Source organism: Sabethes cyaneus, chromosome 2, assembly GCF_943734655.1.
Source record: "Sabethes cyaneus chromosome 2, idSabCyanKW18_F2, whole genome shotgun sequence".
Classification (NCBI taxonomy): domain Eukaryota; kingdom Metazoa; phylum Arthropoda; class Insecta; order Diptera; family Culicidae; genus Sabethes; species Sabethes cyaneus.
This window is the reverse complement of record NC_071354.1, coordinates 134,370,172-134,392,990: the sequence shown is the minus strand read 5'-3', so window position 1 is coordinate 134,392,990 and position 22,819 is coordinate 134,370,172. Positions and strand designations below refer to the sequence as shown.

At 38.1% G+C, this 22,819-nt stretch overlaps 3 protein-coding genes across 10 annotated transcripts in view; 1 reads left to right on the top strand and 2 right to left on the bottom strand.

The window, feature by feature from the left end:
- Nucleotides 1–5,912, bottom strand: part of LOC128738294 (tyrosine-protein kinase Abl) — a 47,698-nt gene extending 41,786 nt beyond the window's left edge. For 3 of the 7 annotated variants that reach the window (XM_053833324.1, XM_053833323.1, XM_053833327.1), the window contains exon 1: nt 4,970–5,905. In XM_053833324.1, the coding sequence (XP_053689299.1) occupies nt 4,970–5,147 (178 nt within the window). In that variant the 5' untranslated portion in view covers nt 5,148–5,905. Of the gene's footprint in view, nt 1–4,969 lie in introns of all 7 variants that reach the window. The other 4 variants (XM_053833320.1, XM_053833319.1, XM_053833322.1 and 1 more) reach the window with 4 other exon arrangements.
- An 11,834-nt stretch (nt 5,913–17,746) lies between these two features.
- On the top strand, nt 17,747–21,150 carry LOC128738305 (endothelial differentiation-related factor 1 homolog). Of its 2 annotated transcripts, none has more exons than XM_053833343.1 (4): nt 17,747–17,856; nt 18,004–18,163; nt 18,343–18,503; nt 19,727–21,149. In XM_053833343.1, exons 2-4 carry the CDS (start codon nt 18,034–18,036, stop codon nt 19,877–19,879), a joined length of 444 nt encoding a protein of 147 aa, XP_053689318.1. In that variant the 5' UTR covers nt 17,747–17,856; nt 18,004–18,033; the 3' UTR covers nt 19,880–21,149. The 2 variants fall into 2 exon arrangements, with proteins under 2 accessions (XP_053689318.1, XP_053689317.1); XM_053833342.1 differs by having other exon boundaries at nt 17,777–17,860; nt 19,727–21,150.
- LOC128738302 (proteasome subunit beta type-1) lies at nt 21,118–22,138 on the bottom strand. The gene is made up of 2 exons (XM_053833338.1): nt 21,951–22,138; nt 21,118–21,841 (listed from the first exon to the last, which is right to left on the bottom strand). Exons 1-2 carry the CDS (start codon nt 22,031–22,033, stop codon nt 21,229–21,231), a joined length of 696 nt encoding a protein of 231 aa, XP_053689313.1. The 5' UTR covers nt 22,034–22,138; the 3' UTR covers nt 21,118–21,228.
- Between the last annotated feature and the right edge of the window lie 681 nt (nt 22,139–22,819).

Here is a 22,819-nt window from a genome sequence, read left to right as displayed (position 1 = left end):
TTCTTCCTTGGAAAATCCACGAGTTGCTCCTCCGTAGTCCGGTTGGTAAATGATCTTTTCAGAAGCATTTTGTCGTTTTCTCACATATCGCTTAATTGTCATTACATTCGAATTGAACATTTTTGCGGTCGTTCTGATCGGATCTCCGGACTATTCGTGATTGTTACATAACAAATGTTTACGATATGAAGAATTGTTCATTTTATTATTAACGACATAACGGCCTCCAAGCTCTTCATTTTCTAACAAAAGGATCAAGTGTCACTGAAATTATGTGAATCAACTGTATCTGTCGTAGTAAGTTTTACTGAAAATTAATTTTGTAAAATATATACAAATTTTATCGTCAAATGTATACAGCATCAATGAATAAACTTGTTTAGCTAATTTTTTGTTTGAAAAGCAATTCAAAAATTTCAAGACAGTTCTCTGTAGCCAAAAAGTTGGACTTTACTGAAAAAAGAAGTATACAGAATTATTCTGTTGCAAATCTTATTATATTATATTTTTCTTGCATTTTTGTTTTGCAATTTTGTTAGTTGAATGAAATGTACAATTTTATTTTTTTCTGCATAAAAAAACATTGTATTTACTGAGAAACAATGAATGGATCAAGTGTCCCAAGGGGTCAAGGCTACCTGGTCTCCCCTATTTATTGCAAATGACGAATTACAGGATTTTTTAGAAATTTTTCCTGTAAAGCGCGTATGACGTATATATTAGAGCAAATAAAGTTTGAAGCAAGATTGAATAACGCTTTTTTTAACTATATGCAATGACCTGAAATACTGATAACATAAATACATATATGTATATTGCACTCTGATACCGTATGGTAAAATTTTTGCGAAGAATCATTTTTCACGATTAAATAAAAGATAATTTAATTTTACAATTAAATTTTACTATTAATGTTATTTCGACAATTACACTTTTTTGTGGGGGTCCCGGCGCAGAGGTTAGCATTCACACCTCTCACGCCGAGGACCCGGGTTCAAATCCCAACCCCCCCGCAGAAATCAAGAATGACCTAAGCTGTTAAAGTGACTATAATCAAACAAAAAAAAATACACATTTTGCCTATGACTTGCAGACAGGTGGAATTTAATTTTGAAAAAAGTTTCGACTTTTCTTTCATTCTACTAATCCACTCAAAAACAAACCTCAATTTTTCCATGAGTTTATGCGTAGACCTTATTGTAGGTGTAGTTAATGTGTAGACCTTATCACAACATTCCGCATTAAACAACGCAAAAACTACAGGTTTTCATTGATCTGCGATGTGCTTGGTGGCCTGACAACTGGATATCGAACGAGAAATTGCATCGTCGATGCCATCAACGACCGACAGTAACAAAAAACCGAGAACATAGGGGTAAATGGATCGGACACACCTTGAGGAGTCCTATACGGGCACGAAACGTGAAGAATGATCGACGGGAACTTGAAAGCATTGGTCGTTTTTGAACGTCGTGTGCTTAGAATCATCTTTGGCGGTGTAGGTGAGAACGGTGTATGGAAGAGAAGGATGAACCACGAGCTGGCGCAGCTTTTTGGCGAAGCCAGAAAGTTGCTAAAGTTGGAAGCGTACAATGGACGGGACATGTTTGTTTATTTGTTTATTTATTTATAATCCATCTGACAATTTGTCTCAATGAATAGTGTATGATGTAATTATAAAATATTTAATCTTTTCACTCGGTTCGCAAATTGGGAAAGGCAAAGTATACATCGGGCAGACAGGGAGGAAGTTGGAGGTGAGGGTAGCGGAACACAAGAACGACACTAAGAAGAAGGATGCTAGAACTGGACTAGCACAACACACTATCCATGATGGCCACCTCTTCAAATTTGACGACACCCGAATAGTTGCAAGAATCGACGACCAGGAGACCAGACTCACAGCAGAGGTATTTCACATTAAAGTGCTTGGTGAAGATAGAACGGTCAACCTGCAGCGTGAGTGTGGAAATTTCAACACAGCATACGACGGGTTAATACCAAAACTCCGTCGCATACAAACGCAAAACAACCCAACCCGCGGGGGATCAACACAACAGAGAACTGAGGATACCACGGAATAGACATTGAACGCTTAAAGTAACTAGACGTGCCTGTTTTGTAAGTGCAAGATTCGTGTTAATTTAGATTTGTGTGTTATTGTAAATTGTATCATAATTGTTCACTTTATATTGACAATAAGCTCGTCATTTTTTGTAAAAATCATTATGTAATTGTGAAATATTAAAATTAAAATAAAATAAAACTCTACACTTCCGCAGGCGTCCGAAGATGGCCGAATGAATGCAGTAGGCTGAAACGCGTCACGCATAAAACAAACATAGTATCATTTCACCGAAAAGAATCAAGCAATCTCAAATCGTAACCATAACGAGTTCGATAGAATCCTGGCTGCATTAATGATTGCTGTCGCAAGGTTCTTCCTGATGCCCGGAAATCAAGTAGGGATAAAAGATGTGGGCAATCGATGTCGCCAGCGAGCAGTTTAACAACGAAAGTGTCTTGCAGGATTTTTCGTCTCCGAGCGAGCGTTTCGAGACTAAGCAGTTGACATCTATTTGGATACACTGGAAGGTTCCCGGGATAACGCCATGGAAGATTCTTGAGAGCGAGCCGTATGAATATTTTTTGAACTCGCTCGATCTTTGAGTTCCACGTTACGACGTTCGGTGTCCATCTGTAGAACGATGAAAGGTCATAACGTTGCATTTTGTGCTACTGATAACAAGTTTGTTCAGCTGACACCAATTGATGAACACGTTTAGCAACATTTGCATATGAAGGCAGTTCTCGATAGAGCGCACCACTACGTAGATTTTCAAATCGGCGGCGTAAATAAGTTTGCATCTATAACCAAACGAGAATGCAACATTGTTGAAGCAAATCACGAACAAAAGTGGTCCTAAATTGCTCCCTTGCGGAACTCCAGATTTATTAACAAACGGTAAAGAGATGCTTAGATTGTGTTTGACATGAAGCGTTCTTTCAGTCAGATAGGATGAAAGCCACGACTCCAATCTGCTCGAGGCTCTCATTCGCAACAATTTACGCAGTAACACTTTGTGGTCAATTTTGTCGAAAGCCGCTTTCAGATCCGTGTAGATGACATCTACTTGCGCTCTGCCTTCCATAACCGTCGAACAAGTGGTAACGAATCTAACAAGTTTGTAGTTACGGATCTGCCGTGAATGAAACCATGTTGGTCAGAGGAGATATAAGACTTCGTGGCTTGTAGAATTCGGTCGCTGACGATGATCTCGAACTGTTTCGAAGCGGCGGAAAGGCTAGTAATCCCACGGTAATTCCTGACGTCACGACGATCACCACTTTTATACACGGGAAACATGTATGACAGCTTCCAGCTCGCAGGAAATTCTCCCCTTTCGAATGATCGGTTGAAAATGGCGATTATGAGAATGCCGGACAACAATCCCACAAAATGGTGTACGCCATGAATCCGATTGGTACCAGATGCAGAGGTGCGCAGCGTGCTCGATGGTAAGACCAAGTGGTCTGAAATATGGAACATTCGACTGGAGACGGACATCCATGGACCGAGTTTGTTGGCGGAATCTGTCCTGGCGACAGGTGAAAGCCATGGCGGGTAACCGTCAGCAGTGGAAACCTTTTCGATTTTTTGTTCTGGCGGACACGACTAATAAGTAAGATAATTCAGTTAAAAATTTGCAACCCTGTTCGATTATAGGAAGAACTTCAAACCTTTATCGCAATTACAACTGATTATTATATACCTACACTGGAGTCCTTTTTATGAGAGAGAGAGATGCTTTACATGTTTTCTATATCATCAAATAAAAAGCGAATTTTTAATTTTTTGTTAATTTAATTTTTAATGGCCATTGGGTATGAAATAGGGAAGTCAATGAAGATATGTCTAACATAGGTCTTGTTATCCCAAATTCGTACCTAGCGTCTTTTTTTCTACGAGTAGGGAAATCTGCTGAGCAGCTACAGCTGAGAAGATACGGTACTATCAGACATCTGAGAAGACAACTCAGGGAGTGGGGTTTGGTATCCCGACCGCCCTAAAGGGGCGTGAGGACCTGACTCACTAATACCCTACTCGAGTCTTCAGCCTCAATCCCCCCTGGCACCACCTTATCGGTATTACTTCAGGGAGCATGCATCCTAGCGCCTCCTCGTTGTCAAATGCGTTCTGTATCCTTAAGATTGAGTAGCTATAGTAAGCTAGGAGGTGCGTGGTTCCCGGTTGCCTGATCTCAAAATTGTGATTTTGGGCAGACGGCTTATCCACTCGGCTCTGTGGACAGGTAAGCCCTAACATATATTATTTTAATTATTTGTTTCGTCCCTGCTCGTCAAACACCTACTGTATACAGTGGAAACTTTGACCGTTAATTTTTTAATAATGCACATGGATATTAGATGTGGGACTGATGGAAACTCAAATGGCACAACTATAACTGAATCAAAGGACTGCTGGTGAGATCATTCTATTTTTATACATATTTATTTAATTTCATTTATCATGTGATAAGGATGGAGCAAATAGTCAACCGTTTAAAGCTGGTGCAGCGAAATTAATTTAGTTATGACATGGAAGGATCCTAATGCTGGAAGAAGACTTATGATCTCGGAATGCCAAATAATGATGTTTACGAAAACAGAAAGATAAAAAGAAAAAGAAAAATAATAGAAAGAACGCAGTGGATCCACTTTTGTAAACGCAATTATCATTTTGAGCATAAATGCAGCTGTTAAATTTTTTGGATTCGTTAATTTTTATAATAATGTTTTATAATTTTATAATGTAAACAATTCAAATTCAATTCCAGGAAATTCGGCACATATATTACACATATCAAGTTGCGTCTCCCGGTTGCACGCTAAAAGTGAGCTGCTAAGTGCAAAACGTCATTTAGCTTAGATTGTTTTATATATTATGATTAAGTAAAATAAAACTTACCATTATGCTCTGTAAAAATATTTGACCCAAGAATGCGCGAGTCTTTGGGTACTCGTGGTTTATTTCGACTGGATCGAATTGAGCTTCCGGCTCCCAGAGTGGATGCGGAACCAAGCTGTCCTGCTCCCGTTGCTGCACCACACCCAGAAGAACGTTCTTTTACCTGCTGAGCTCCCATCTTCTGATACGTTTCAAATATTTTGAAATGCACAATTCTATTCGTTCAAAAGCACAACTAAACAGCAATAAAAACACCGGAAGTAAACTTTATCACCATTCCAGGCTCCGATTGCAGCTACTTTCTTATCCTTTAAAAGCTAAAGATGTTAAAAACAGACATTTTCAACGGATTATGATTTTATAAGTGACGATTTCGATACACATTTTGGAGCACAATTTTCACTTCCTTCAATTATTTTTTTGTGCTCTGCCGCTTATTGAGCGAAGCACACACACTGACACATACACACACTAGCGCAAATTCTTTTCTTTATATTCCTGCAGCTTCATACACCGCAATATCAAAAGCCACTTTTCGTCTCCCCTTCATGAGAAACCTCTTGTCTGGAACTAAACTTTTTTTGGTTTCGGGAACCTAAGCTGGAAAAATCAGACTTTTGCTTCCTCACAAAAGTATTTAGAGCTTAAAATTTTATTTTTTTCATATTTTCTTACAACTCAGCTGGCTCAATGAACGCGAATCGCAGCTTGAAACCTTACTCCATATTCTTGAAAATCGAGTTTAAGGTCGGAAAATCACTTTACATCATTGCCCATACGTTAATCCCACACTCGAAATTTTCACTCAATGCGCCATTTGTCTTTCCTCACACGAAAAACTTACTGTAAATCACTACATATTTAGAAGAATGAAAAGAAATATGGTCGCGGAGTCCAATTAAATCGCGAAGCAACAGCAAATCAATTACAGAGCTAGGTAGACGTCCTCTCAATCGGCTATCGCTTTTCAGACTCGAAGAGGCAACTATCGGGAAAGAAAAAACTTTGTTTCTTCTTTTTCTTTGCTATGTTACTATCTCATCGGAATCGGAACGCAATCCATTTACAAGATGTTTATTTATCTAGATAACTTGGAGCTCGAAAACATCGAAATTTTCCTCGCATAATTCAGGCTGTGCAACACTAATTGAAGTCAGTGTTGCCATTTTTGGCTTTCAAAAGAGCATTTTACGCGCCCCATCGGCAGGCTCGGCAGGTAACCATGTGAAGATAGAATTAACAAAAGGGCGAATGTCGCAAGCGTAAACAAACCGAGTGAGGGTTGATTTTCCTACGCTGGTCCAGCAAAAAGTAACTCTCACTCGTTTTGTTTACATTTGCGACATTCGCCCTTTTGTTAATTCTATCTAGATGTTTTCGCCGCCAACATCTTGTGTGTGCGAAAAAGAGATAGCATGTCAGCACTGCGTTTCACTCAACTGCCGGCAGTCTGATTTGGGCCCGCTGTCAAATTTTGAGCCTGCGGACAACCTCACGCTGTCACTTGTTGCAGCTCGATATCCAGCTTTTTACGAGCCATAATGGCGGACGTGTTCGTAATATTTGATCAGCATTTTTGACATTTTCCTAATACATCGCACGTTTTCTTTCCGCGCGTTCATGGTAAAACTAAAGGAATGTACGGAAAGAAAACGTGCGATGTATTATAGAAATGTCAAAAATGCTGTTCAAATACTACGAACATGTCCGCCATTATGGCTCGTAAAAAACTGGATACAGAGTGGCGACATGTCATCCCAAATGTATCCAGCTTTTTACGAGCCATAATGGCGGTCGTGTTCGTAATATTTGAACAACATTTTTGACATTTCCCTGATACATCGCACGTTTTCTTTCCGTACATTCCTTTAGTTTTGCCGTGAACGAGCAGAAAGAAAACGTGCGATATATTAGGGAAATGTCAAAAATGCTGTTCAATTATTATAATAACGTATACGAACATATCCGCCATTATGGCTCGTGAAAAGCTGGAGAATTCTATCTTATCCAGCTTTTTACGAGCCATAATGGCGGACGGGTTCGTAATATTTGAACAGCATTTTTGACATTTCCTCAATACATCGCACGTTTTCTTTCCCTACATTCCTTTAGTTTTACCTAGAGTGACTATATATAGAGTGGCGACAATGTCAAAATTGGAATGATAATTATCTGTCAGTGTCATTCCAATCGAACAGGCGACCTATCCAATGCGTATGCAGGAAAGAGAAATAAAAACCTTGGAAAAACCGCATTGCATCAGGGGCTTGCGATGGGTGCCATGTTTTTGTTGCCAACATCTCAGCACATCTCGACAAAGGTTGGCAGCAAATCTACCTGTCAGACGGGCGCTATTTCTTGCATTTTTTGAAATAGCGCCCTTCGTTAAGTGGACTGTCAAACACCGTTCGTTAAGATACGGATAGCACCCCGCTGCATTGCATACATTTGGGATGACTTGTCGCCACTCTGTATATAGCCACTCTAGTTTTACCGTGAACGCACAGAGAACAGACATTCATCTTAATCTCGCAACGTGTGTAAAAGCTCAGCGGCCATTTTGAAAGTAAGTGGTAATGCTCCCGCTACTTGGCGCTCACATCACTAAGAGGATTGATTTTGATTTTCAATGCCTGTCAATGCATATTAAAGTATTCATGTTTTCACCAAGGCGTCGCTATAGCACTAGCGTGTTGTTTATACAGTCTATCGAACCAACAATAAAAGTAAACAACATTTATCAAAAATAGCAGTGCTTGAGTTATAGTTATTCCGTAATTTGCGTAAATAAACCAACTTTTTTGCATTTTGGTTCAAAGTTCTTCTGTACGGCTTCCCGCACCCGTTCGTCAATACGAAAGTCTGCATAGCGGTAAGGTTTTCTGGAAGGTGATCAAAGTTGAGAAGGCTGCTGCAGGTGCCGCCGCAATGGTGTCAGGCGGTACGAATGTTGCGTTCAATTATTGAAAAACTCTAAACACGACACCTATTTCCGGTAATTATCAAATAAAATAAAATCTTGAGATGTCGTTTGGTTTCTATTCTCGATTTTCAGCCAGGTTCAATAAATAACATAAACAAAGTTACAGCCGTTGCTACAGTAACTTATATCAGAGTAGCCAGTATTTCGAATATGCAGAATATAACAAGATAATATAATAAATTTGGCAACGAGGATATTGGACAACTGGTGCACTTGAAGTGAGATGTCGCTAGTGTCTTATTAAAAAGTTTACACACCATTTGCATGATATTTTATATGAGCATAAATGTCTGTTCTCTGTGGTGAACGCGCGGAAAGAAAACGTGCGATGTATAGAGTATTTTACGTGACGTTTAATACCATATGTTTTTTGTTTGTTTATGATCTTGACACTTACTGGTAACGACAACATGTATACTAGTAAAAGAGAGACAGAAATATATTTGGTTTTGATGTCACAAATTCTCTGAAAATTGCTTACGCGACTCCGTGTAAGTGTGAGCGGGTACCAGAAGTGTTTCCTTCTTCTTCTTCATGACAATGTAAACAACAACAAACTGCACTGCTCGAATATAAACCATAAACTGTCGTCGTAAACAGCCTTATTGGGGAAATGTCAAAAATGCTGTTCAAATATTACGAACACGTCCGCCATTATGGCTCGTAAAAAGCTGGATATTGTATCCAGCTTTTTACGCGCTATCCAGCTTTTTACGCGCTATCCAGCTTTTTACGAGCCATAATGGCGGACGTGTTCGTAATACCGTGGACCCCCGTTCGTTTGACCGTTTTTAATCTGAACACTTTTTAATTTGAACCCCGTTGGTTTGCACGACGTGCAAATTAAAAATGGTTCAAACGTCATACTCAATATGACATCATTTGCTTATGCAGACAATGCACATAAACACGATTTGTTTGTGCTGATCTACACTCTTAAATGATTCTACCTGTAAATAGGTCGGATTTAGTTAAAGTTAGGTTGAAACTACTCAAAATGCCCTTAAAGTGTACAAACACAGATTTTGAGTAGTTTTTCAACCAAAAAGTTGGTAGTAGGAACTTAAAATTGCGTTATTTGTCATAGAGAATAATTCAATTATCGGTAGCAAGTAGCCAAAATTGGTTGAAATTTTTACCCAAAGTTTGAGTTTGTACACTTTAAGGGCATTTTGAGTAGTTTCAACCTGGCTTTAACTAAATCCGACCTATTTACAGGTAGAATCATTTAAGAGTGTAGCGTGTTTAATCTGTTTCACATTGCGTTTTCCCAACGATTATGGTAGAAATCCCCCAGATAACACAAAATCGTAATAGAAAGTTCACATTAAATCGTTTTCATGTCAATTTCATATTGGAGTTGTCTAATGATTAGAGTATGTCAAATCGAAGTGAACAATAAGTTGTTTTGCAGTCGTGCGTGTCTTCATATACAATTCATGACTGTGAATTATAAAGCAGGATAGACAATTGCAATATTTGATTATATCTATGTCATATATTCAGGAGTATTTAGTCGCGTGTTATAAAAACTGCGCAAAATAGAATTACAAATAGTTGTCAAAATTTTCGCACGTATATCGCCTCCACTTTGGTACATATATGCTCTTATATGGCGTGAAATATAACTTTTTCGTTCAGATATGATTTTGTATATCTCAGTTGCAATCGAGATATATAAACCAAATGGTTTACTGGGCCGATCAGAGAATGAATATTCGCTGCTTGCAACTGCCAACTGAATCAAACCACCAAAACAATAACAAAGAGTAGGGCAGCCAGTTCACACAAGTTCCAGCATATTTAGGGTTACCAGTTGTTCAAATTAAAAACTAACCCCGTTAGTTTGCATGAGGAATCGTTCAAACGAACGGGGGTCCACTGTATTTGAACAGCAATTTTGACATTTCCCTAATACATCGCACGTTTTCTTTCTGTACATTCCTTTAGTTTTACCGTGAACACGCGGAAAGAAAACATGCGATGTATTAGGGAAATGTCAAAAATGTTGTTCAAATATTACGAACATGTCCGACATTATGGCTCGTAAAAAGCTGGATAATGGTGGCCGCTATAAATTGTGTTCGTAATATGCGATCAATCTTTTTGACAACTCTGCATACATCATATCTGGCACTCTTCTCTTGCAAAACTACCGTGCTCTTTCTTTCGTTTACGTCAAAGAAGGAAAGCAAAACTGTGCGAAATGTAAACAAAACTATTGCCTTCCTTCTTTTGCGTAAACGAAAGAAAGAGCAACACTGCCGTACAGGAGAAGAGTGCCCAGTTTTGAAGTATGCAGAGTTGTCAAAAAGATTGTTCACATATTGCTCTTTGCATTGAAAGTTTGATTTTGAACACACTTGTCCAGTCACACATTTTGTAGGTGAGAAAAGTTGCCAAAATTTCGTGGGAAAAAACCATGAATCTTGGTTGATTTCTATTTAAATTCTAATGCTTACGTAGAGTTGTTATCGACGCAAAGAATAATATAAAAATAGTTTCTAAATACATAATTCCACGCATAATTCATAACTTAAATAAATATGCAGCATATATGAAATAAATGAAAAATTAAATACTATTTGCTTTCCCTACAACTGGTACTGGCGCCACTGCTAAATCAAATGTCAGCTCAGATGGGAGAGTTGTAATGATGGGAAATGTCGGTCAAAATCTATAACGATTATTGATAAAGTTTTGTTATCGTTAATAATTAATAACGATAATATGGCAATATAAGCCAAAATACGTAAGAAATAGAACAAAAATGTTAAAATAATAACAAATCAAGAAGAAGATTTCACTTTAAACCCTCCAATTTTCGATATTCTTCTAGGACGATAAAGTTTGATGGTATTATCGATATAAGATTACTAGCGATATTATCAGTAGCACACTTTTCATCACAGTTTTGAAGGTTGCACTTAATAACTGTGCAGTCCAATTGAGTGTGAAGAGCGCAATATTACGAACACAATTTATAGCGTCCGCCATTATAGCGCGTAAAAAGCTGGATAATCACGCGTATTTCTTGTTCGCTAGTGCGGGTGCCTGAGCTGTCAGAAAGCTCTATTGTAACAGACATAACACTTGGGAGAAAAATCAACAAAAATTATCGTATCATACATTTTGCCTGAATACTAGTGCCATCTATGATCGACATTCCCAAATATCAAAGAGCAACATGAGTATTCCTCGAACTAGCAAGTATTTTTATGGGGGACATCCCCTTCTTTCGTTAAACAGCGCCACTTTGACCAAAACGGAGACATTTCCAACTAAGCCCAAATTTGAAATGATGGTTTAATCGGTGCGAAGAATGGAAAACGAGTGTTATGTCTGTTTGTCTGTGCTAATACCATCAAATGTCTTCTTCTTCCACACCTTTTTAAATCTCATTGATAGCGACCAACCATTGATCAACCAAATCAAGGTGACGTCATCTGGCAGATACCGGCGCCCTTGTTTACAAACAGACTGCAGAGTCCAAAAAAGTTTCAGCTGTTTAAACGGCAAGTTTGTTGTTTAAACCGAGTTTAAACAGCATTAGGACTAAATTTAAAAGCCATTATGCTTGTAAAATGTTAAAAAACACACTACATTCGCTCTAAGCGGAAAAGAAAGTTTTCCAAAATGTAAACAAGGGCGCCAGTATCTGTCAATTGACGGTATGATGATTTGGTCTATAGAGCTGGAATCACACTGGTCGTCAACAAACATCAACGGCAACGCATCGTAACGGAACGTCAGTGATGGTTGCATCACGGGAATGACACTTCCAATACCAACCTGTACAAAAAAAACGTAGCCAACATAGAGCGGGCTCAAGCTGACAGCTTCATGGGCTCAAGCTGACAACCGAGTCGGATGTGTAAATTGTTAAATTTTGTTAGTTTTAGTTTGATTTTAGCCATGATTTTAGCATCACATAGCCAATGCCAGGCAGGCAATTGATACGAAATACTTGAAACTGTGAAAATGGTTAGGCCCATTTCCTCCTAGCGTTGCGAAAACGCAACGCACTTTCATTCGATTCTAGAGAAGGCTCTGTTTAAAGCGGGGTACGCTGCTGAAAAGAAAACAGCTCAAGAAAAAATCTTGCTATTTACCGAAGAAATTTTGACAACTCCAATGCAAGCAACCACCTGTCATTTTTTCTTGTGGTAATAATTGCGCCGGATATTATTCCGTACGGAAAAGTGACGTTTTAATTCACCTGCATGTAAAACTGCGCCATCTGAACGTGAAATAATATTTCTTATGAAGTGCGTACTGCTTAAGAAATCGTAAACGAAATCGATTTCTTGAGCATTTCTTGTCCTATCTTTTTACCCATTACTTTTCAGCAGCGTACCCCGCTTTAGTTTTAACTAGAGTGACTATATAGTATATACTATAGTTACTATATATATAGTTCGGCGGATAGAAAATCGGGAGCCAAATAAACGTCAAAACCGGAGCCAAAAGCTTTTCAAAATCCAAAATGCAGGAGTAATGTTAAAAAAACACACTTTATTTTCATAGAACTAGTCATTTTCAACACCCGCCAGTGATTATTTCTCGTAAAAACCTGCACATTTCACCATAATTTCAAATTTAATTTCATAAATCAGGGATGCCAATTCGCCTGGTTTTCTATCCGCCGAACTATATATATAGTAACTATAGTATATACTATATATAGTATATAGTCACTCTAGTTCTAACCAAGTTCTGAGAGCCAATGAGATATGCCACAGGTGAGGAAAGAGCTTCGATGTGTTTCACTGATTTTTCCTTGAATTTTTTTCACCAATGTATGGATGTAACTTATAACAAATTTATTTCTTCAACCCGAAATTAAATGAGATAAATTTTATCTATGAAATAGGAGCAAATGAACACCAAAAATTCATCCAGTTCCAACCTGGACTGAATAAATAAATTCGCTGTTATAAAAACATATCTTCATCCTCACCTTATATATGCTCTCATTGAGTAAAACAACTATCAATCTGTCAAATATGAAATGGTTCGCATTCTGAACGGATTTTAACCAGTCGAGGAGAAATAGCCATCGAACTGTCAAATTTTAACTAAAAAGTTAAGAATTTCGTGTGGCATATGAAGACATTTGATGGTATTAGTAGCGAAAAATCAGAAAACGACGTCAAACTACAAAAACAAACCGCGTCGGACAATGGGGTTTGTTTTTGGAGTTTGACGTCACGCTTCATCGTGATTGGTCGATTTACGATTTCACTCACACCATGATGAAATTTCTTCATTGCACTAACACCACTTAACCAACTTTGCCACACCTGTATATATCAAGAGCAACATTTCAAATAGGCCGAAGTCAAAACTGACAGTTTCGAGAAAATCGATGTTGAAACTTGAGCATCATTTTTTAACTCCTTATTTGATATAAACAGTGTTGCTTAGAATTGAATGTCACATTATGATGCAAAAACATAATAGTTTAATGTGTAATGCAACAACTAGCAGAAAAAACATTGATTTACTTTGTAATTTGCAAAAATATGCGTTTGGCCGTTTTCGGAGATCATTCGGTAATACGACTTTTTCATAAGGCTGATTTGATTATCAATTGTTGATGGGGCCTTTGACATGAGGCTTTTATTTACTGTCAGTGGTGATATGAGTTTGGTGTTGGGCCGGTTTTTAGACAGCGTTTCGCGTTTGGCCTTTTTTTATCACGTTGTTTTGAAGCGCAATGGCTAGAAAAGGTTAAAAATTCGTAACTGGGACACCGATCAGCTTTATTATTTCTACTAGAAAAGTTGGGGTTTAATTTCATCGGCAAATTTGCCACCGTTGAACAGGTTTGTGAAGCGGAACGTGTTACCCGTGAGGTGCGGCAGTGCGGCAGTCGCTATTGGTAGTGTGAAGCAGCAGCAGTTCATTCATTTAGCATTTCTAACTCACCACAGCGTGCAAGTGCATCACGCCTTGGCAGTTCAGCGATAGTAAATGTCTCGGGCGCGCAACTAACGAATTCTGTCCGGTTCCTCCACAGGTGATATATATATATATATATATATATATATATATATATACAACGAAATAGCTTTTTTCGTGTAAGTCGAAAAGTAACTTAAATTTTTGTTGCCGCGCAGGCTTAAATACTAAACATGTCGTGTCTGTGAATGACCGTGTTATTTATGCAGGTAGCATCGTATTGTTTTTTTCGGTCGTCCGTCGAGCCTCTCGCGCAATTGTACGGCGGGGATCATCTTCGCAGCAGCAGCAAGCAGCAGAAATCCCACAACAAAAATAGGGCCGAATGCAAAACAAAACACAAACTGCGTATAGGCTTTTTCATACAGAAGGGCCAAAGCACAAAATGAAAACTTTGTTGCCAGTTTTCACATAAGGCTTTTTCAAATTTGCTTTTTAAGACTCATAAAGTTTTCAAATCGCTATGATGTTTGGTATTATTATAGATACTTAAAAAAGCTTTAAATATAACCAAAAAAACAGTTTTTTTATATTTTGCACTTGGGCCCTATTGAAATGTTGCTCTTGATATCACATTGGCATTCGTTAGCAACCCGGTAACAATGTGACAGCTCCCATACTAATCAAACGTACCTAAAACTGCTGGTTCATGGTTCACGACAGATGTTTGAAAGCGGCGTAAATATCGAAGAAAGGGTTTATTATCATTTGTTTTGGCTAAAAATCCCTTGTGCATATAAGATCTGAATTGGTTTATTATTTCAATAGAGTATTTTACGAACTGACAACATTATGTCAAGTACCAAAACGTTTCCGTGGTAATGACAATAGCAGCATAGGTGGTTCTTCTGTCATAATAACATGGCTCTATTTGGTTCTGTCATGTAACAGAGTGCTTTTTGTACAACTGCAATGATCTCTATTGCTTGGATTTACTCGATTTACTCTTGAATTTTGCTTAACTTGTTCTGTTAACGACAAAATCGATCCAGCAATCATGAAAGAGCATTTCTCGCGTCACTTTTCATTTCGTCCAATGTAACAAATGTAAACAAATCCGGTTTATCACAACAAATTATTGCTCTTTTTAAACTCTATGTTATACAAAAACACCTGCCCAAATAGAATTATTTTGAGGTGAATAAATTAGCATTATCAAAATGTCCAATGTGCACATTCGAATTACGAATGACTGACTGTTACTTCGGTCGTTCTCATCTGATGTCCAAAGTGCAAAAAAAATCAAAACAAACCCAATCTGTACATTGGACGTTTAGCAAGTGAAAGTTTTTTTTCGCATTATTTATGCATTTTAAGTGAAACAAGCGGTCTAATATTGAAAAATAACCTCGAAAATAGCGTAGCACGGCAACGCACGTATTTTACGGTGATTTCGCTTAATTTATGTGCAATAGCCTGGAAAAATCAAACCGTCCAAAGTACAGCATGAGATGGTAAACAGTCCAATGTAACTTTTTCCATAATAAACCAAAACTGCTTAGTTTTAATTAGATTTTTAAAATCTCCGTTAAATATTGAATGTTATTATTCATCAACCACGTTGAGTGAATGACTGAAAATTATTTCATTTTGAAACAATTTAAAATTCAATTCGAAGAACTTCGATCTCGTTTTTCTCAATATGGTGGAATTGTTACATTGGACGAAATCAAAAGTGACGCGAGATTTCATTTTGAATTGCGCAGCGGAAAACTTTCTATGAAACACGCAATATTTAAATACCTTAGAGCAGACAACTCGTACACAAGAGTGACAATCTTGTAATAAATACCGCTTTTTATCTTGTAAACAAATCAATCAAACAACCCACCAAGAATTGAAACAGTCTTACCGAAAATATAAAACAATGCTGAAATAATCAATACGCACTTTTCAAATCGTTGTCCAGACAGCTTTTTGCGTTCACATTTAACGTAACAAAAATTAACATTTTCTTTGGAAATTGAAGGTGCGTCAATGTTGACCGGCACGTAAAAACGACCGTCGCGACATTTTTGACACTGGCGGGTGTTATGGGAAACTGTTAATAACTGTCACTTTGTTACGGGTAGAGTGACTATATACAGAGTGGCGACAATGTCAAAATTGGAATGATAATTATCTGTCAGTGTCATTCCAATCGAGCAGACGACCTATCCAACGTGTATGCAGGAAAGAGAAAGAAAAACCTTGGAAAAGCCGCATTGCATACATTTGGGATGACTTGTCGTCACTCTGTATATAGTCACTCTAGTTACGGGGTAGTTCGTTAGCGTCAATTTGACAGTAAACCTGTCACAGGAAAACTGTCAGAATAACGCTGGACTGACGCGTTGACGTATAGCATTCTGTTTAGCCCTTAACTACCCGATAAAAAATCCCCCCTACTTTTCCCCCGATTTAGTAGGTTCGCGTCGGCTGAATCGCCCGATTTTGGACCCGACGAATCGGCCGATTGTTGCAACGACGCTTATGGGAGTTTAACAGGGCGATCTACCGATTCATCGGTATGTTTAATCGATCGACTAAAACCGACTAAATTGGCTGTTTAGTCGGGTGATGAAATAAAGGTGTCTGATGGAACCAAACGAAATAGGTTGATTAATCGGGAGATAAAATTTGTCAATATACCGACGACATAGGTGGATTAATTGGTGTATGTAGTTAACTTGCCTACCAAAGCCGATCAAATCGGTGGAGGAATCAGATGACGAAATATGTAAATCATACGAAATAGGTGGATTAATCGATGGAGGAAATTTTGTAACCTACGGAACCATACGAAATAGGTCGATTATTCGGGACATAAAATTTATCAATACAGACAAAATAGGTGGATCAATTTGAGCATTATATTGAAGTCTATAGAACCAAATCTAATTCTAATAAAAATGCTTCTAATAATGCCCTGAAAGTGGCCCTCTTCAACAACTCCTCCTGCCTCAGGAACAGAGATGCCCACCGTGCGGGATCGCTCGTCCAGTTTAAAAGCGACTTTCGACTTCTGAGAATTGGCGACCAGCGGCCCAAGACCGAGTTGAACGAAGAAGACTGCTTGAAATAGCACGAGCGACGTCGGCGCGATGACAACCTGTAACGATCAGAAGGTAATTAATCGAAAAAAGCTGTTCATTGAAGAAATTTCTCTCTTCTGCGGAACATACACGAACACTTATATTGACTCCTATAGTTTAATTTCACTAATCTGCTCATCCTTCATGAAGCCAATCGATCAATTTCCTCCGCAGAACCAATCCGTTCCCATCGTAACAAAGGAGATGAACTTGTCGCAGGACCTTTTAGATTCCATGCCTCATTGACGGCGACGCAGATCCGGACGGAGTTCCTTTAAGGAAGATATAAACCGAGTCAAGAGCAGCTTGTTACTGGACCTAACCTCTATCTCCGTTGTGTGGCTCCACAATCCGATAGGAAAAAATAGTCGCACGATAATTTTCAGTGCGAAATTCCAACTAAAATAGCGATAATAAGTTACAAATTCAATGCAGCTGTCTTTTTATGTAAAGGATACTTACCTAGCTATTCAAATAAAGAACAAGTAAATTAGAAGTAAACTGGCCTTGTTCAAAAATCAATCAGACTTAGCTGTCAAAACATCATTCTGTACAGAGTAAACCGATCATCATCTGATTTAATCGTTACCCGACGGTAACAGATTAAATATACCAATGCGTCGGGTGACGGAGACAACCACCCAACGCGATCCGACGAAGTCGGTTGATTAATAGGTTGATTTCTTGGGCATCCTATTTCGTCGATAGATGCGTAAAACAGCATCTGTCAAAATTTTCTATTGGGTAGCAGAGCTTTTATATGCCACTTTTTTATATCTAAATACAGTTTTTTCTATTTTTTTCATTTTTTTGCTTCGCAGTTCGCAACGAGCAGGCGTGATTGTTTTCTGTGTTGTGTAAAAAAGGTAGGTAAGTTTTTCTGGTGCTTCTAGAACAGTCCTGCATGTTTTTCGGGATTTTGTGAAACGTGTTATTGCAGATTATTTCGACTTTTCTGCAGATGTATTAAAGCTAATGTTTAAAGCATATTTGTTTTCTTATCGCTTTATCAGAAAAATCCAGAGTTAAAATCATTCTTCAAGATGTCTGAAAGTGACTGGGATACTGTCACCGTGTTGCGTAAAAAGGCACCGAAAGCTTCTACGTTAAAGACTGAAACGGCCGTAAACCTTGCTCGGCGTCAAGGTATTCCGGTGGAAACCAATCAGAAATGTAAGTAGATATTTATGTTTTAATGCTATAGACCTGATATAATAACCCGTGAGTCGATTTTTACTATGTAATTAATTTCACCATAAATTGAAACGAATGCAGTCCGTGAATCTGTTTTAGTGATTTGCTTGGCACTAAAAGTTTATTTTGTGATACACTATTTTTTTTGTCATCCGTAGTCAACGCCGGTACCAATAAACAACATGTTGCAACTAAAAACACCGCTAAGTTGGATCGAGAAAATGAAGAACTAAAGCATAAAACGGTTCCGCATGACGTAGCAAAATTGATTATGCAGGGTCGTCAGTCGAAAGGGTTAAGCCAAAAGGATCTTGCCACGGTGAGTTTTTTTTTTATGGCCATCATAACTTCCAACGTGACACAACTATCGCAATGTAAAGTAATGTTTTTACTATGTTTAGTAAGAGAAGTATTAATGCTTTAACAAATTAATCGGTTGATTTTAATTTCGAAAGTCATAGTTCACTTTTGCTGCCATGAGGCAGAGAGAGAGAGACTTTGAAGAACATAATAGTTAACTATTTAACTGAATCCCTTCCAGAGAAATGTTTCAGATTAACAAAATTAACTAAAGTATGTATTTGAATAGATAGATTAGACTACAATGAGAAGGTATGAATATGTATATAACAATGCAAAAAATGAAACAATCAGGTATTTATAGTGGGATTTGAAGAGAAAGAACCCTAATCTGTCGAATGGCGGGGTGCGCACTAGAGGGTTAACGTTAAATTACTTAAAACTATTCTATCTTTTAACTTACCGAAGCAAATTAGGCCATGTTGTATAATTTAAAGCCTCCCAGTTGGCTTCGAGGCCAGTCGTCGTATATTCGTATCTCGGCTGGGAGAGGCTGTTAGAGTCAATAGAATTTAGGATCGTGGCAACTGGCCCTGAAATTGTCCGGTACTCTAACAGCTGGCTGAGAAGCCTGTCGTATAAAAACAGAAGGTCAAGTTTCGATAACGGAATGTAGCACCTAGGCTTTGCTTTGGTTTGTGATATTATTAAAATGTTGGTGGAACTGTGGGTAAGAGGGACAGGTGGTTGATTTTACCAGTTAAGCATTAAAATTCGTAAATGTTTTGATGGGCATCCAACCTTCTTGCTATATCATGATGTCTGAACGTTTCGGTCATCATCTAGAACTTTCAAATTTTGATAACGTGCAGAAAAACTGAAAATTGGAAGTATTTTTTTGAGCGGTTCAATTGTAAAATGTTATGGGTAACATCAAATACCTCGTTCAAATACCTTTTCAAGTAACGTCTGCATTGAAAAATTCGATAAGTTTATTTGTATATTAAAAATTGTGAACGCTTACAAAATAATTTATAATGATCGGGTGGAATGGACATCTGCTAGTGTGGGTAAGATGGTTTTTTTTTTTTTTTTTCTGAGTGGTTTTAACCCAAAGGGTCATTCACCATACGGGTAAGATGGTCAATGAATATATTTATAATAAAATTATTGATTTTGCTTGTTAGTAATATCTCGTGCGAAAATGAATCATTCAATGTGATCTTCGATTTTTTCTTTCAGAAAATTTGTGAAAAGCCTCAAATTGTCAACGACTATGAGGCTGGCCGCGGTATTCCGAACCACATGATTCTTGGCAAAATCGAACGCGTGATTGGTATAAAGTTGCGGGGTAAGGATATCGGCACCCCGATGGTGCCTCCCGGTAAGAAGTGAACGATGTCGGGAGGCGAAATATAATAAACACAAGTACACATATAAACACATACCCAATAAATTTTGAATCCCATGCTCACGGGGACGTGGTATGTGCACAATGAGCTAATCGATACTAATTCCCTTTTATAATTGTATGGTTTTATCGAGTGCTTATTAAGAATGGCTATAGAAAGTACTAGATACCAATACAGATCATAATAATTAGACTTGAAATCTTGAATGAAATGATGTCTATACATTGACAGAGAAATACTGAAAGTGAAACGTTACCATGCAGGAACATACATGTTAAATAGGTAACTCATGAGCATATTGCCGAAAAATAAATTCATTCAATTATGTTATGCGGTATTTTCAGTTAGTAATTATTGACGAAGATGACACTTTCAACAAAATCTTACTGAATTGGTTGTAGCGATAGCGATACTTCTAACAATTACAAGAATCGACATCAAATCGATTAACGCTATCTAAACTTCTGACGCTGAGTCCGCTTTCAGAATTTGATTAATTTTTTGTTCGGCAGACTTTAGCAGCCAACTATTAGTATACAGGACAATTTCGATGCTAGTGAAATGATATTACTGATTCCCAGTCGAAACCAGTGTCGTACTCCTAGTCCAACGACGGGCCTTTGGGAATCTCAATCTTGTTAGTAAGATAAAGTCTGTGCGAAGTTTTAGGACATACTTAAGTAATTATTAAAAAAATAATTTCACAAATGATGTTATCAATTTATTTCATAAGATGATGCAATATCGTAAAAATTAACGATTCTCGATTTCAATGGGGCATTGATTTAGTTTTTCATACATTAATTTTTACTGGCGAATACCAGGCAGCTGACGGAATGGAAAATACCATCCAGCATCCACTTTCGTTTGACAAATCGATCCATCGCAATACAATAAAGCTGTTGAAAACAGTGGTGCGCTTTATCAGCGTACTACTTTCGATACACAGATCGAGAAATAAATCGACGCGTCGCACGTAGATTACTATAGTTTTTAACTGGAACAGCTATGACTGTTCATTGGAAACAATTAAGTACCATTTGAGAGTTTTAGTCCCCTAAGTAACAGTAAAAATCGCATTGGGGCTGTAAGGCGTTATGAGCTGCAAGTGAGACGAGGAAACTATGAGAATGGGGCCAAAGTTGAACTCATCTAAGACAACGCGGTATCCCTATTCCTAGATTAACCATAGAAACAACATCGGATTGAAGTGAGATATCAGCTGTATTTTATTTATAGTTTCGAATATAAGTAAAAAAATGAGTTTGAGAATTTGCTTTTTTCTATTCGATAGATCGTAAAAACAAATTAATAGCATACATTTTGCCAAAACTAATCCTTGCGGAGCTGCACAATTTCCTCCTTTATGCCATTTTTAGTAATAATATTGATGACAACAGAGTCTCCTGTGTAAATATCTCTTTCCGTAGCCGAAATAAACGCGTCCTTGATAATGGAAATGGCTTTATCCAGTTGAACCGGCTTTGGATCTACATTGACCATGTTCTTTTGCCCTATCTGGTTATCTAACACTGGTTGCAACAATGGTCCAGCCGATCCACCCGAACGATAAGTATTTTTTTCGCAATGACCAATCGGATCATAGCTATAGATAACACCCTTGCCTTCATCATCTAAACCAGCCAAAATGTTAGAAACGTAGTATGGGAAAAATCTTCTATTGTACATCAGGATTGATAACATTTGGGCAACCGCTGGAGTAGTCATATTTTTTTGATGCTGGTCTTTGTACATCTGCATTCTTACCTTGACCAGACTAGTCAAAGCAAGAGTATCGCACCAACAACCCGTTGAAGCGAGTACGGTTTTATTCGACAATCGAAACAGTTTGTTCTGCGTACGAGTATGAATTGAATAGCCTGAACTCAAGCGGGTGTCGGCACCAATTACGGCAAAATCCTCTCCAGCTATCGCAACAACGCTCCTAAAAATTAATATGAATTAGAAAACACCGTAACATCCAAAACTACTAAGTCATTCATGGCATATACCTAACCTGCCAGTGAATATATATATATATAATTTATACTTACCCGCCATTGGATTCGTAAGGGTAAAATTGAACCTGGCGAATTCCAGGGACTTCATATTCTGGAAAGTTTTCTAGGCCCAACATTATAAAACTGTAATTAATTACAAATCTTCAACGATTGGACTACAAACAACGAAATGCGAACCGAAAGCTAACTTTTGCTTTAGCCTCTGTCTTCTCTGCTATCTGACATCTGTGACTGTGCTGTGATCTGTAAATGTTCCGTGCTGCCAAATTCGCGTTGACGAACGTAAGCTGCTGCCACCTCCAAAAGTTGACTGTAGGGGTGAAGCGGAATAAGAATTTCTTAAAGAGCGCAAGAGATCGAAACATTTTGGCAGATTTTCACCCACACGTACATACGAGCATTTCTATGAGTGTGCAACGGATCGTTTAATGCCGTCAACGCGAATTGTTTTTCACTCTACCTAGAGTGACTATATACAGAGTGGCGACAATGTCAAAATTGGAATGATAATTATCTGTCAGTGTCATTCCAATCGAGCAGACGACCTATCCAACGCGTATGCAGGAAAGAGAAAGAAAACCCTTGGAAAAACCGCATTGCATACATTTGGGATGACTTGTCGCCACTCTGTATATAGTCACTCTAACTCTACCGACTTCCCCGACTTCAGCCAGAGTAGAATAGTCAGAATAGAATCAGTAGGAGGACCAAGTAGCTGGTAGGCAGCCATGTTTTCGATGCCAACATGTTAGCGTTAGCGTAAACGAGAAATCATATATTCGCCACTCTTCATGCAAGTTAGATCTTCAGCTGTCAGTGGGGCCCACAACTCGTGAGCCCGCCTGATGTTAGCTCTCGTTAACGCAAAGCAAATGAGATAAAGGTGCCAGTTAGCTGCTGAT

Excerpts from the sequence above, each read along its gene's own strand:
- LOC128738305 (XM_053833342.1), top strand. The coding sequence starts at position 18,034 with ATGTCTGAAAGTGACTGGGATACTGTCACCGTGTTGCGTAAAAAGGCA. Across the intron at positions 18,164-18,342 it reads GGTGGAAACCAATCAGAAAT|TCAACGCCGGTACCAATAAA; the intron begins GTAAGTAGATAT and ends TGTCATCCGTAG. Across the intron at positions 18,504-19,726 it reads GCCAAAAGGATCTTGCCACG|AAAATTTGTGAAAAGCCTCA; the intron begins GTGAGTTTTTTT and ends TTTTTCTTTCAG.
- LOC128738302 (XM_053833338.1), bottom strand. The coding sequence starts at position 22,033 with ATGTTGGGCCTAGAAAACTTTCCAGAATATGAAGTCCCTGGAATTCGC. Across the intron at positions 21,842-21,950 it reads CCTTACGAATCCAATGGCGG|GAGCGTTGTTGCGATAGCTG; the intron begins GTAAGTATAAAT and ends ATTAATTTTTAG.